This window comes from Salmo salar, chromosome ssa01, assembly GCF_905237065.1.
Source record: "Salmo salar chromosome ssa01, Ssal_v3.1, whole genome shotgun sequence".
Lineage (NCBI taxonomy): Eukaryota > Metazoa > Chordata > Actinopteri > Salmoniformes > Salmonidae > Salmo > Salmo salar.
The window spans coordinates 125,033,082-125,049,045 of record NC_059442.1 but is presented as its reverse complement, the minus strand read 5'-3'; the positions used below and the strand labels follow the sequence as shown (position 1 = coordinate 125,049,045).

General features: G+C 42.3%; 1 protein-coding gene across 2 annotated transcripts in view; it reads right to left on the bottom strand.

Annotated features, from left to right (window-relative positions):
• ak3 (adenylate kinase 3) overlaps positions 1 to 15,964 on the bottom strand; it is a 54,960-nt gene that overhangs the window by 22,695 nt on the left and 16,301 nt on the right. For both annotated transcript variants that reach the window (XM_014125544.2, XM_014125536.2), the window contains exon 3: positions 13,332 to 13,504. In XM_014125544.2, the coding sequence (XP_013981019.1) occupies positions 13,332 to 13,504 (173 nt within the window). The remainder of the gene's footprint in view (positions 1 to 13,331; positions 13,505 to 15,964) is intronic.

Genomic DNA, 15,964 nt, shown 5'->3' with positions numbered 1-15,964 from the left:
ATAAAGTGCTGTGTAAAGGGTCTGAATACTTATGTAAATGTGATATTTCAGTTTCATTAGCTTTGTCATTATGGGGTATTGTATGTAGATTGAAGACAAAAAAAACTAAAATAATACATTTTAGAATAAGGCCGTAACATAACAAAATTTGGAAAAAGTCAAGAGGTCTGAATACTTTCTGAATGCACTGTACATTGGGTTTACATTCAAACACCCTCTAAACACCAGATCTCAGGTTACATGGACTACGTTTCATGGTTTCATTACACAATCATGGTGTTTTGAGGCTTACTATCTTTACAATGTAGACTATGCACCTGCCTCCCAGACCAAGCAGCCTCAAAGTGCAAAGTTAAGAGGCTGTTATCTACTAAAGTTCCATCCTGTTTGCAAAACTCACGTGAAACAGTTGGTCTTGACGAAATGTATAGGCACACATATAGAGGTGTATGAAACATCCAGTCCTCTGTCTCAACACACAAGCCTAAGATCACCATGCGCATTGCTAGGCATCGGCTGGAGTTGTGTAATGCCATTGGACTCTGGAGCAGTGGAAACACATTCTCTGGAGTGATGAATCACACTTCACCATCTGGCAGTCCGACAGATGAATCTGGGTTTGGCGGAAGCCAGGAGAACGCTACCTGCCCCAATGCATAGTGCCAACTGTAAAGTTTGGTGGAGGAGGAATAATGGTGTGTGGCTGTTTTTCATGATTCGGGCTTGGCCCCTTAGTTCTAGTGAAGGGAAATCTTAACGCTACAGCATACAATGACATTCTAGACGATTTTATGCTTCCAACTTTGTGGCAACAGTTTAGGGAAGGCCCCTTTTCTTACTTTAGTTTGTTTAGCAAATTTTTTTTAGCTCTATTTCTTGATCTGTATTGTTGGTTAAGGGCTTGTACAGTTGAAGTCAGAAGGTCCCATGGTGTTTATGTTTGCGTACTATTGTTTGTACTGATGAACCTGGTACCTTCAGGCGTTTGGAAATTGCTCCCAAGGATGAACCAGGCTTGGGATGAACCAGGCTACAATTCTTTTTCTGAGGTCTTGGCTGATTTCTTTTGATTTTCCCATGATGTCAAGTAAAGATGCACTGAGTTTGAAGGTAGGCCTTGAAATACATCCAATTGACTCAAATTATGTCAATTAGCCTATCAGAAACTTCTAAAGCCATGACATCATTTTCTGGAATTTTCCAAGCTGTTAAAAGGCAGAGTCAATTTAGTGTATGTAAACTTCTGACCCACTGGAATTGTGATACAGTGAATTATAAGTGAAATAATCTATCTGTAAACAATTGTTGGAATAATTTGTTGTGTCATGCACAAAGTAGATGTCCTAACCGACTTGCCAAAACTATAGTTTGTTAACAAGAAATTTGTGGAGTGGTTGAATAACGAGTTTTAATGACTCCAACCTAAGTGTATGTAAACTTTTGACTTCAACTGTAAGTAAGCATTTCACGGTAAGGTCTATTCGGCATTTAACATGACAGCTGCATGTTCTAAATTCCTCCATTTAAATTGAGACCTCCCACTGTTTTCATTTCTTCACATTCACAACAGTAAGTAAGAAGCTTGCCATAGCCTTCTTGTAAATCATTTGTAAATAATTACCTTGTATTTTCCTGTTATGGTGAATTAAAGTTGGCTGCTTTAGCATGACAATGCCCCCGTGAACAAAGCGAGGTCCATACAGAAATGGTTGGTTGAGATCGGTGTGGAAGAACTTGACTGGCCTGCACGGAGCCCTGACCTCAACTTCATCAAACATCTTCGGGGTGAATTGGAACGCTGACTGCGAGCCAGGCCTAATCTCCCACCATCAGTACCCAACCTCACTAATGTCCCCACAGCAATGTTCCAACATAGTGGAAAGCCTTCCCAGAAGAGTGGAGGCTGTTATAGCAGCAAATGGGGACAAACTCCATATTAACGCCCATGATTTTGTAATGAGATGTTCAACGAGCAGGTGTCCACATACTTTCGTTCATGTAGTGTAGCTAGCTAACATGCTAGCAAAATGTTATGATAGGCGTATCTGACAAGGTTTTGAGTAGCCAACTTTAATTCACCATAACAGGAAAATACAAGGTAAATTACAAATGATTTACAGGTAGGCTATGGCAATCTTCTTACTTACTGTTGTGAATGTGAAGAAATTAAAAGAGTGGAAGGTCTCAATGTAAATGGAGGTATTTAGAACACGCAGCTGTCATGTTAAATCAAATAAAATGAAATACAATTTTATTTGTCACCTGTGCCGAATAGACCTTACCGTGAAATGCTTACGTACAAGCCCTTAACCAACAATACAGTTCAAGAAATAGAGTTAAGAAAATATTTACTAAATAAACTAAAGTAAAAAAAGAAAAAGTAACACAATAAAATAACAAAAACAAGGCTATATACAGGGGGTACCGGTACCGAGTCCATGTGCAGGTGTACATGTTAGTTGAGGCAATTTGTACATGTAGGTAAGGGTAAAGTGACAATGCATAAGTAAAAAATACTTTAAAGTACTACTTAAGTCGTTTTTTGGGGGCATCTATACTTTAGTATTTATATTTTTGACAACTTTTACTTCACTACATTCCTAAAGAAAATAATGTACTTTTTACTCCATACATTTTCCTTGACACCCAAAAGTACTTGAATGCTTAGCAGGACAGGAAAATGGTCTAATTCACACATTTATCAAGAAAACCTCCCTGGTCATCCCCACTGTCTCTTTTCTGTCAGACTCACTAAACACAAATGCTTCGTTTGAAGTGTGCCCCTGGCTATCCATACATTTAAAAAACAAGCAAATTGTCCCATCTGGTTTGCTTAATATAAGGAATTTGACATTTTACTTTTGATACTTAAGTATATTTTAAGAATTACATTTACTTTTGACATTTAAGAATACTTAAAACCAAACACTTTTAGACTTTTACTCAAGTAGTATTTTACTGGGTGACTTTCACTTTTACCTGAGTCATGTTCTATTAAGGTATCTTATTAAGGTATCAAGTATGACCATTTGTTACTTTTTCCACAACTGAGTAGCAGCAGTGTAAAAACAAATGGGGGGGGGGTCAGTGTAAATAGTCCAGGTGGCCATTTGATTAATTGTTCAGCAGTCTTATGGCTTGGGGGTAGAAGCTGTTAAGGAGCCTTTTCAACCTAGACTTGGCGATCCAGTACCGCTCGCCGTGCGGTAGCAGAGAGAACAGTCTATGACTTGGTGACCATTTTTGGGGCCTTCCTCTGACACCACCTAGTATATAGGTCCTGGATGACAGGAAGCTTGGCTCCAGCGATGTACTGGGCTGTATGCACTACACTCTGTAGCGTCTTGCGGTTGGATGCCGAGCAGTTGCCATACCAGGCGAGGATGCAACCAGTCAGGATGCTCTCGATGGTGAAGCTGTAGAACGTTTTGAGGATCTGGGGACCTTTGCCAAATATGTTCAGTCTCCTGAGGGGGAAAAGGAATTGTCGTGTTCTCTTCACAACTTTCTTAGTGTGTTTGGACCATGATAGTTTGTTGGTGATGTGGACACCAAGGAACTTGAAATGCTCGACCCGCACCACTACAGCCCCATCTATGTGAATGGGGGCATGTTCGGCCCTCCTTTTCCTGTAGTCCACGATCATTACCTTTGTCTTGCTCACGTTGAGGAAGAGGTTGTTGTCCTGGCACTACACTGCCAGGTCTCTAATCTCCTCCCTATAGGCTGTCTCATCTAGGTGTCACCACTGTTGTGTCGTCAGCAAACTTAATGATGGAGAGGAGTCGTGCTTGACCACGCTGTTGTGGGTGAACAGGGAGTACAGGAGGAGACTAATCATGTACCCCTGAGGGGCCCCCGTGTTGTGGATCAGCGTGGCAGACGTGTTGTTGCCAACCCTTACCACCTGGGGGTGGCCTGTCAGGAAGTACAGGATCGAATTTCAGAGGGAGGTGTTTAATCCCAGGGTCCTTAGCTAAGTGATGAGCTTTGTGGGCACTATGGTGTTGAACGCTAAGCTGTAGTCAATGAACAGCATTCTCACATAGGTGTTCCTTTTGTGGGAAAGGGCAGTGTGGGAAAGGGCAGTGTGAAGCGCAATCGAGATTGCGTCATCTGTGTTTCTGTTGGGGTGGTATGCAAATTGGACTGGGTCTAGGGTTTACGGGATGAGGGTGTTGATGTGAGCCATGACCAGCCCTTCAAAGCACTTCATGGCTACCGACATGAGTGCTACCAGGCGGTAGACATTTAAACAGAATACATTCGCTTTCTTAGGCACAGGGACTATGGTGGTCTGCTTGAAACATGTACACTACCGGTCAAAAGTTTTAGAACACCTACTCATTCAAGAGTTTTTCTTTATTTTTACTATTTCATACATGTAGAATAATAGTAGAAATAATACATACGGAATCATGTAGTAACAAAAAAAAGTATTAAACAAATCAAAATAGATTTGAGATTCTTCAAATAGCCACCCTTGCCTTGATGACATATTTGCACACACTTGGCATTCTCTCAACCAGCATCATGTTGTGTTGTGACAATGTAGGGGGATATACAGAAGATAGCCCTATTTGGTAAAAGACCAAGTCCATATTATGGCAAGAACAGCTCAAATAAGCAAAGAGAAACAACAGTCCATTATTACTTTAAGACATGAAGGTCAATCAATACAGAACATTTCAAGAATTTTGAAAGTTTCTTCAAGTGCAATCGCAAAAACCATCAAGCACTAACTGGCTCTCATGAGGACTGCCACAGGAATGGAAGACCCAGAGTTACCTATGCTGCAGAGAATAAGTTCATTATAGTTACCAGCCTCAGATTGCAGCCCAAATAAATGCTTCACAGAGTTCAAGTAACAGACACATCAACAACGAAATCCGCCCGAGGGGTTTCAACAGGCTCCTCCGTCGTGACGTCCCCTGAAGGTCCATCTGCTAGCAGCGGCCCGCTAACTGTCCAGAGCATATCGGACTGTTAGCTAAAGAGGACCATCAGCCAATTTCTTGGGCTACAATACCCATTTTGCCAATTGGCCTGGACCCTTTTACTGCCTACACGGAGCCCTGCCAATCCAACACGACTGGTCTGCCGACGTAACCGTCCGAGGGGGCTACAACAGACTTCTTCCATTGCAACGTCCCCCCTAAGGCCCTTCTGCTAGCCCCGGCCCGCTAGCTGTCTGAATCGCCGTGTCTCCAGCTCACCTAGCCTCCCACTGGTCCCTATGATCACTAATGTCAATATGTCTTGTCCATTGCTGTTTTGGTTAGTGATTATTGTCTTATTTCCCTGTAGAGACTCCAGCCCTGCTCAATATGCCATAGCTAGCCCATTTGTTTCACCTCCCACACATGCGGTGACCTCACCTGGTCTAAATGATGTCTCTAGAGACAAAACCTCTCTCATCGTCACTCAATGCCTAGGTTTACCTCCACTTGTCTGTATATTATGCCTTGAATCTATTCTTCCGCGCCCAGAAACCTGTTCCTTTTATTCTCTGTTCCGAACGCACACGACGACCAGTTCCTATAGCCTTTAGCCGTACCCTTATCCTATTTCTCCTCTGTCCCTCTGGTGATGTAGAGGTTAATCCAGACCCTGCAGCACCTAGCTCCACTCCCATTTCCCAGGCGCTCTCATTTGTTGACTTCTGTAACCATAAAAGCCTTGGTTTCATGCATGTTAACATTAGAAGCCTCCTCCCTAAGTTTGTTTTACTCACTGATTTAGCACACTCTGCCAACCCGGATATCCTAGCCGTGTCTGAATCCTGGCTTAGGAAGACCACCAAAAATCCAGAAATTTCCATCCCTAACTATAACATTTTCCGACAAGATAGAACTGCCAAAGGGGGCTGAATTGCAATCTGCTGCAGAGACAGCCTGCAGAGTTCTGTCATACTATCCAGGTCTATGTCCAAACAATTTGAGGTTCTACTTCTAAAATTCCACCTTTCCAGAAGCAAGTCTCTCACCGTTGCCGCTTGTTATAGACCACCTTCTGCCCCCAGCTGTGCCCTGGACACCATATGTGAATTGATTGCCCCCCATCTATCTTCAGAGCTCATACTGTTAGGTGACCTAAACTGGGACATGCTTAACACCCCGGCCATCCTACAATCTAAGCTAGATGCCCTCAATCTCACACAAATGATCAATGAACCTACCAGGCACAAACCCCAAATCTGTAAACACAGTCACCCTCATAGATATCATCCTGACCAACCTGCCCTCTAAATACTCCTCTGCTGTCTTCAACCAGGATCTCAGCGATCACTGCCTCAATGCCTGCGTCCGTAATGGGTCTGTGGTCAAACGACCACCCCTCATCACTGTCAAACGCTCCCTAATACCTGACCTGGGTATCCTGGAAGGATATTGACCTCATTCCGTAAGTAGAGGATACCTGGTTATTCTTTAAAAGTGCTTTTCTCACCATCTTAAATAAGCATGCCCCATTCAAAAAATGTTGAACCAGGAACAGATATAGCCCTTGGTTCACTCCAGACCGGACTGCCCTTGACCAGCACAAAAACATCCTGTGGCGTACTGCATTAGCATTGAATAGGCCCCGCGATATGCAACATTTCAGGGAAGTTAGGAACCAATATACACAGGCAGTTAGGAAAGCAAAGGCTAGCTTTTTCAAACAGAAATGTGCATCCTGTAGCACAAACTCCAAAAAGTTCAGGGATACTGTAAAGTCCATGGAGAATAAGAGCACCTCCTCCCAGCTGCCCACTGCACTGAGGCTAGGAAACACTGTCACCACCGATAAATCCACAATAATTGAGAATTTCAATAAGCATTTTTCTACGGTTGGCCATGCTTTCCACCTGGCTACCCCTACCCCGGGCAACAGACCTGCACCCCCCACAGCAACTTTCCCAAACCTCCCCCATTTCTCCTTCACCCAAATCCAGATAGCTGATGTTTTGAAAGAGTTGCAAAATCTGGACCCCTACAAATCAGCATGGCTAGACAATCTGGACCCTCTCTTTCTGAAATTAAACACCGAAATTGTTGCAACCCATATTACTAGCCTGTTCAACCTCTCTTTCGTATCGTCTGAGATCCCCAAAGATTGGCGCGGTCATCCCCCGCTTCAAAGGGGGAGACACTCTAGACCCAAACTGTTACAGACCTATATCTATCCTACCCTGCCTTTCTAAGGTCTTCGAAAGCCAAGTTAACAAACAGATCACCGACCATTTCGAATCCCACCGTACCTTCTTCGCTATGCAATCTGGTTTCCGAGCTGGTCATGGGTGCACCTCAGCCACGCTCAAGGTCCTAAACGATATCATAACCGCCATCGATAAAAGACAATACTGTGCAGCCATATTCATCGACCTGGCCAAGGCTTCCGACTCTGTCAAGCACCACATTCTTATCGGCAGACTCAACAGCCTTGGTTTCTCAAATGACTGCCTCGCCTGGTTCACCAACTAATTCTCAGACAGAGTTCAAATCGGAGGGCCTGTTGATCGAACCTCTGGCAGCCTCTATTGGGGTGCCACAGGGTTCATTTCTCGGGCCCACTCTTTTCTCTGTATACATCAATGATGTCGCTCTTGCTGCTGGTGATTCTCTGATCCACCTCTACGCAAACGACACCATTCTGTACACTTCTGGCCCTTCTTTGGACACTGTTAACAAACCTCCAGACGAGCTTCAATGCCATACAACTCTCCTTCCGTGGCCTCCAACTGCTCTGTTATGGCTAGGGGGCAGTATTTGCACGGCTGGATAAAAAAATGTACCCAATTTAATCTGGTTACTAATCCTACCCAGTAACTAGAATATGCATATACTTATTATATATGGATATAAAACACTCTAAAGTTTCTAAAACTGTTTGAATGGTGTCTGAGTATAACAGAACTCATTTGGCAGGCAAAACCCTGAGACATTTTCTGACAGGAAGTGGATACCTGATGTGTTGTATTACCTTTAAACCTATGCCATTGAAAAACACAGGGGCTGAGGAATATTTTGGCACTTCCTATTGCTTCCACTAGATGTCACCAGCCTTTACAAAGTGTTTTGAGTCTTCTGGAGGGAGATCTGACCGAACAAGAGCCATGGAACGATGATGGCCCATTAGACACCTGGCGCGCGAGTTCATGTTGGGTACCCTCGTTCCAATACGTTATAAAAGATAATGCATTCGTCCACCTTGAATATTATTCATGTTCTGGTTAAAAAAGGCCCTAATGATTTATGCTATACAACGTTTGACATGTTTGAACGAACGGAAATATATTTTTTCCCCTCGTTCATGAAGTGAAGTCCGGCGGGCTTAGATCATGTGCCAACAAGACGGAGATTTTTGGACATAAATGATGAGCTTTTTTGAACAAAACTACATTCGTTATGGACCTGTGATACCTGGAAGTGACATCTGATGAAGAGAATCAAAGGTAATGGATTATTTACATAGTATTTTCGATTTTAGATCTCCCCAACATGACGGCTTGTCTGTATCGCAACGCGTATTTTTCTGGGCGCAGTGCTCAGATTATTGCAAAGTGTGATTTCCCAGTAAGGTTATTTTTAAATCTGGCAAGTTGATTGCGTTCAAGAGATGTAAATCTATAATTCTTTAAATGACAATATAATATTTTACCAATGTTTTCTAATTTTAATTATTTAATTTGTGTTGCTGACTTGACTGCCGGTTATTGGAGGGAAACGATTTCCTCAACATCAATGCCATAGTAAAACGCTGTTTTTGGATATAAATATGAACTTGATAGAACTAAAAATGCATGCATTGTCTAACATAATGTCCTAGGAGTGTCATCTGATGGAGATTGTAAAAGGTTAGTGCATCATTTTAGCTGGTTTTATGGTTTTGGTGACCCTGTCTTTGAATTGACAAAACATTACACACAACTCTTGTAAATGTACTGTCCTAACATACTCTAAATTTATGCTTTTGCCGTAAAACCTTTTTGAAATCGTAAAACGTGGTTAGATTAAGGAGATGTTTATCTTTCAAAGGGTGTAAAATAGTTGTATGTTTGAAAAATTTGAATTTTGACATTTATTTGGATTCAAATTTGCCGCTCTTGAAATGCACCTGCTGTTGATGGAGTGCACCACGGGTGGGACGCTTGCGTCCCACCTAGCCCATAGAGGTTAAATGCAAGGAAAACTAAATGCATGCTCTTCAACCGATCGCTGCCCGCACCTGCCCGCCGGTCCAGCATCACTACTCTGGACGGTTCTGACTTAGAATATGTGGACAATTACAAATACCTAGGTGTCTGGTTAGACTAAACTCTCCTTCCAGACTCACATTAAGCATCTCCAATCCAAAATTAAATCTAGAATCAGCTTCCTATTTCGCAACAAAGCATCCTTCACTCATGCTGCCAAACATGCCCTTGTAATATACTACCCACCACTGCGACCTGTATGCTCTCGTCGGCTGGCACTCGATACATATTCGGCGCTAGACCCACTGGCTCCAGGTCATCTATAAGTCTTTGCTAGATAAAGCCCTGCCTTATCTCAGCTCACTGGTCACCATAGCAGCACCCACCCATAGCACTCGTTCCAGCAGGTATATTTCATGTGTCACCCCGAAAGCCTATTCCTCTTTGGCCGCTTTTCCTTCCAGTTCTCTGCTGCCAATGACTGGAACGAATTCCAAAAATACCTGTTATGGTGTGGGGGTGCTTTGCTGGTGACACTGTCTGTGATTTATTTAGAATTCAAGGCACAATTAACCAGCATGGCTACCACAGCATTCTGCCATCCCATCTGGTTTGAGCTTAGTGGGACTATCATTTGTTTTTCAACAGGTAAATTATCCAACACACCTCCAGGCTGTGTAACGACTATTTTACCAAGAAGGAGAGTGATGGAGTGCTGCATCATTTACATTTGAGTCATTTAGCAGACGCTCTTATCCAGAGCAACTTACAGTAGTGAATGCATACATTTCATGAGTTGTTTTTCTTCCGTACTGGTCCCCCGTGGGAATCGAACCCACAACCCTGGCATTGCAAACACCATGCTCTACCAACTGAGCCACACGGGATGACCTGGCTTCCACAATCAACTGACCTCAACCAAATTGAGATGGTTTGGATGAGTCGGACCGCAGAGTGAAGGAAAAGCAGCCAACAACTGCTTAGCATGTGGGAACTCCTTCAAGACTGTTGGAAAATCATTCCAGGTGAAGCTGGTTGAGAGAATGCCAAGAGTGTGCAAAGCTGTCATCAAGGCAAAAGGCAAAGATCCTCAAATATAAAATATATTTAGTTTAACACTTTTTTGGTTACCTCATGATTCCATATGTGTTATTTCTTCATTTTGATGTCTTCACTATTATTCTACAATGTATAAAATAGCAAAATAAAGAAAACTCTTGAATGAGTAGGTGTTCTAAAACTTTTGACCGGTAGTGTAGGTATTACAGACTCAGTAAGGGAGAGTTTGAAAATGTCAGTGAAGACAGTTGCCAGTTGGTCCGCGATGCTCTAAGTACACGTCCTGGAAATCCATCTGGCTCCGCGGCCTTGCTCACATTGGCTACAGAGAGCATAATCACACAGTCGTCCGGAACAGCTGGTGCTCTCATGCATGCTTCAGTGTTTCTTGCCTCGAAGCGAGCATAAAAGGCATTTAGCCCGTCTGGTAGGCTCGCGTCCCTGGGCAGCTCGCGGCTGGATTTCCCTTTGTAGTCCGTAATAGTTTGCAAGGCCTGCCACATCCGACGAGCGTCAGAGCCTGTGTAGGAGGATTCAAACTTATCCATGTCGTTGTTCAGCCACGACTCAGTGAAACATAAGATATTATAGTTTTTAATGTCCCATTGGTAGGAGCTCATCCAGTTAATTCTACAGTGATTGCATGTTGGCCAATAGAACGGATAGTAAAGGCGGATTACACACTCGCTGACGAATTCTCACAAGGCACCCTGATCTCTGCACCTTGTATTTCCTTATTTTCTTCATACGAATGACGGGGATTTGGGCCTTGTCTGGGTGCAACATTACAGTTGAAGTCGGAAGTTTACATACACTTAGGTTGGAGTCATTAAAACTCGTTTTCCAACCCCTCCACAAATTTCTTGTTAACAAACTATAGTTTTGGCAAATCGGTTAGGACATCTACTTTGTGCATCACACAACTAATTTTTCCAACAATTGTTTACAGACAGATTATTTCACTGTATCACAATTCCAGTGGGTCAGAAGTTTACATACACTAAGTTGACTGTGCCTTTTAAACAGCTTGGAAAAATCCAGAAAATTATGTCACGGCTTTAGAAGCTTCTGATAGGCTAAGAGATATAATTTGAGTCAATTGGAGGTGTACCTGTGGATGAATTTCAAGGCCTACCTTCAAAATCAGTGCCTGTTTGCTTGACATCATGGGAAAATCAAAAGAAATCAGCCAGGACCTCAGACAAAATATTGTAGATCTCCTCAAGTCTGGTTCATCCTTGGGAGCAATTTCCAAATGCCTAAAGGTACCATGTTCATCTGTACAAACAATAGTACGCAAGTATAAACACCATGGGACCACACAGCTCAGGAAGGAGACGTGTTCTGTCTCCTAGAGATTAACATACTTTGGTGCGAAAAGTGCAAATCAATCCCAGAACAACGGCAAAGGACCTTGTGAAGATGCTGGAGGAAACAGGTACAAAAGAATCTATATACACAGTAAAACGAGTCCTATATCGACATAACCTGAAAGGCCACTCAGCAAGGAAGAAGCCACTGCTCCAAAACCACCATAAAAAAATCCAGACTACGGTTTGCAACTGCACATGGGGACAAAGATTGTACTTTTTGGAGAAATGTCATCTGATGAAACAAAAATAGAACTGTTTTGGCCATAATGACCATTGTTACGGTTGGAGGAAAAAGGGGGACGCTTGCAAGCCGAAGAACACCATCCCAACCGTGAAGCAGGGGGGTGGCAGCATCATGTTGTGGGGGTGCTTTGCTGCAGGAGGGACTGGTGCACTTCACAAAATAGATGGCATCATGAGGAAGGACAATTATGTGCATATATTGAAGCAACATCTCAAGACATCAGTCGGGAAGTTAAAGCTTGGTCGCAAATGGGTCTTCCAAATGGACAATGACCCAAACATACTTCCAAACTTGTGGCAAAATGCCTTAAGGACAACAAAGTCAAGGTATTGGAGGGGCCATCCCAAAGCCCTGACCTCAATCCTATAGAAAATTTGTGGGCAGAACTGAAAAAGCAAGGAGGCCTGCAAATCTGACTCAGTTACACCAGCTCTGTCAGGAGGAATGGGCCAAAATTCACCCAACTTATTGTTGGAAGCTTGTGGAATGATACCCAAAACATTTGACCCAAGTTAAACAATTTAAAGGCAATGCTACCGAATACTAATTGAGTGTATGTAAACTATTGACCCACTGGGAATGTGATGAAATAAATAAAAGCTGAAATAAATCTCTACTATTATTCTGACATTTCACATTCTTAAAATGAAGTGGTGATCCTAACTGACCTAAAACAGGGAATTTTTACTAGGATTAAATGTCAGGAATTGTGAAAAACTGAGTTTAAATGTATTTGGCTAAGGTGTATGTAAACTTCCGACTTCAAATGTATATCTTTCGCGTCAGACTCATCAAAGAAAAAATATTTGTCCAATTCGAGGTGAATATTCGCTGTTCTGATATCCAGAAGCTATTTTTATGTCATAAGAGACGGTAGCATCAACATTATGTACAAAACAAGTTACAAACAATGCGAGAAAAAAAAACCTCTGGCGCCATTCTTATTATATTCCACATCTTCTGTCTGAAATGAGTACAATAACGTTCAAGGACATTTTTATTTAAATACCCATATTTTGATAACATGAGTGTTAGATGGTTGCATGGTGGATTAGGACAATTAAGAGCTTTTAAAGAGCAGCTGTATATTCATATAAAAGCTAGCTAACGACAAGAGCAACTGTGTGTTGGGAGAAATGGAACAAGACATAGCTGCCATATCAGTGTTTTTACTATCCTGTTACATGGTTATTACATGTGTAATATCATTCTAATTACAGTGTGATAAGGCCTGTGTAAAAGGTGGCCATACACATTTAGAGCAGAAGCTTCACTATAACTCAGTAGTATCTACATTTCAGTCATTTAGCAGATGCTCTTATGCCTTGCTCAAGGTCATAACGACAGATTCATCACCTTGTTGGCTCAGGGATTCGAACCAGCACCCGTTCAGTTGCTGGCCCAATGCTCTAACGGCTAGGCTAGCTGCCACCCTTTATCTAGCTGTCAAATACATCTGTGGCTCATTGACCCAACTTACAGCGATCTTGGGTGGGTTGAAGTCTATGTTGTAGACACGTCCGCTGGGCAGATGGAGCCAGCGAGAAGTCAGTCTCTGTTTGATGGTCTGGTAAGGCACGTCCAGGTTGATGACTGTGTCCACACTGTACACGTTGTCCAGAGACTCTGCCTGAGACACAGTACGGGGGAACCCTGCCAGACAGGAGAGACCCAGTCATAACCTTAGAGATATACACCTAGTGTACAAAACATTAAGGACACCTGCTCTTTCCATGATAGACTAACCAGGTGAATCCAGGTGAAAGCTATGATCCCTTATTGACGTCACTTGTTAAATCCACTTCAATCAGTGTAGATGAAGGGGAGGAGACAGGTTAAAGAAGGATTTTTAAGCCTTGAGACAATTGAGACATGGATTGTGTATGTGTGCCATTCAGAGGGTGAATGGGCAAGACAAGAGTTAAGTGCCTTTGAATGGGGTATGGTAGTAGGTTTGTGTCAAGAACTGTAACGCTGCTGGGTTTTTCCACACTCAACAGTTCCCCCTGTGTGTCCATAATGGTCCACCACCCAAAGACATCCAGCCAACTCGACACAACTGTGGTAAGCATTGGAGTCAACATGGGCCAGCATCCCTGTGGAATGCTTTTGACACCTTGTAGAGTCCATTCTTCCGACGAATGGAGGCTGTTCTGAGGGCAAAAGGGGGGGTGCAACTCAATATTAGGAAGGTGTCCTTAATGTTTTGTACACTCAGTGTATAATACACTAGCGTGGCTGATGTTATAGATCTTCATAGTTCGAAAACCCTGACAGGAAAGGAGGAGAGTCAGGCTCTTTTCCAATACATTTTTCCACAATTCTTTGCATCATCTCTCCTCGCCTCCTTCTTAACCATATAGGGTGAGAAGCTCCAAAGTCCCTTCCCTCTGACCTTTTCGTCCAATGCGTAAGAGAAGGAGATGAGATGGAATCCGAGAAGAAAGGAGGCGAGGAATCATGCAAAGATTAATTGAGAGAAGATAGGTCACCTTATAACAGACTACGACCCTACCAGGAGCCTACCAGGCTTAACTGCTAAGGACCATGCATTTACATGTACCACACAACCAAGCTTAGAGTTCCGTTGGTGAGATGCTTTGTAAAAGGTCAAATCATTCTAACTCTTTATAGTACCCTAAACAAGATACATGTATGACTGTACAATTTGTCATTATCTCCCACTTGGACAGCCATTTTGAAATGGAAAACCGCCTTGGGCCAGGCTGAACATAAATTGATCTGATAGTCCATGCCCCTTCATCACATACAATATCAGTTGTCATATTAGTGGCCTAAGGTTTTTAACCCATTGAGAGACATTTTTTCTACATAGTGGCTTTTTCCCACAAAAAGCATACATCTATTCATCTATAAAAACATGACAAAGTTGTAATAAATAGCATGAAAGCAATCAAGATCTGTTCAATGTAGATACATCTAAAGCTTTTTCTTACTCATCTGAAGGTTTTTGGAGTGTCTTTTTACCTAAGCCTGTGTTGGTGTAACCTAGTCCCCAGTGTGTGTGTGTGTGTGTGTGTGTGTGTGTGTGTGTGTGTGTACGTACGTGCCTAAAAACGATGTACCCTAATGACCAGTAGCCTAATGAATACAGGTGCTACTTACTTCCTGTTAAAGTGCCTTCAGAAAATATTCACACCCCTTTTTCCACAGTACAGTCCAAATTTAAAATGGATTAAATAGAGATTTTTGTCACTGGCCTACACACACACAAAATACCCCATAATGTCAAAGTGGAATTGTTTTTCGAAATTTTTACACATTAATTACAAATGAAAAGCTGAAATGTCTTGGGTCAATAAGTATTCAACATCTTGTTTTGGCAAACATAAATAATAAAATAAAAATGTGCTTAACAAGTCACATAATAAGTTGCATGGACTCACTCTGTGTGCAATAATAGTCCTTAACATGATTTTTTAATGACTACTTCACCTCTGTACCACACACATACAATTATCTGTAAGGTCCCTCAGTCGAGCAGTGCATTTCAAACATACATTCAACCACAAAGACCAGGGAGGTTTACCAATGCCTCGCAAAGGGCACCTATTGGAAGATGGGTAAAAAAGAAAAAACAGACATTGAATATCCCTTTGAGAATGGTGAAGTTATTAATTACACTTTGGATGATGTATCCATTTTTAAATCAATTTTGCCAGTTTTACTGTGATGCAACTGAAGCAAACGTAGCTTGATTGAATCTTGTAGGCTAATATTTTCTTGATCATTATTTCTCTCTCTCATTAGTCCTCTCTAGCCACTTTGAACATGATCCTCCATTGACACTACCTTCTCACAGGGAGTGACCGCAGCAGGTTGTAACGGTATTGTTTATTGTTGTTCTTAAAATTCTATATTGCGCCAAATTTGCACGCATGTTCATGTTTAACATTAATGTTTCCAACTACCAATCAGCAACTGTGCCATAAATCCGGCTCATTTGCCAAAGAGGCCAGTCTCTTCGGCAAATGACAGGAGTGGCAAGGAGTGGAACATTAGCTAAAAGAACTGTTACCCAGACTTAGTTTGAGAAAATCTAAGGGATTTAAACCACTGTAAATCCACTCCACAGTGGCCTATCAACTTGAA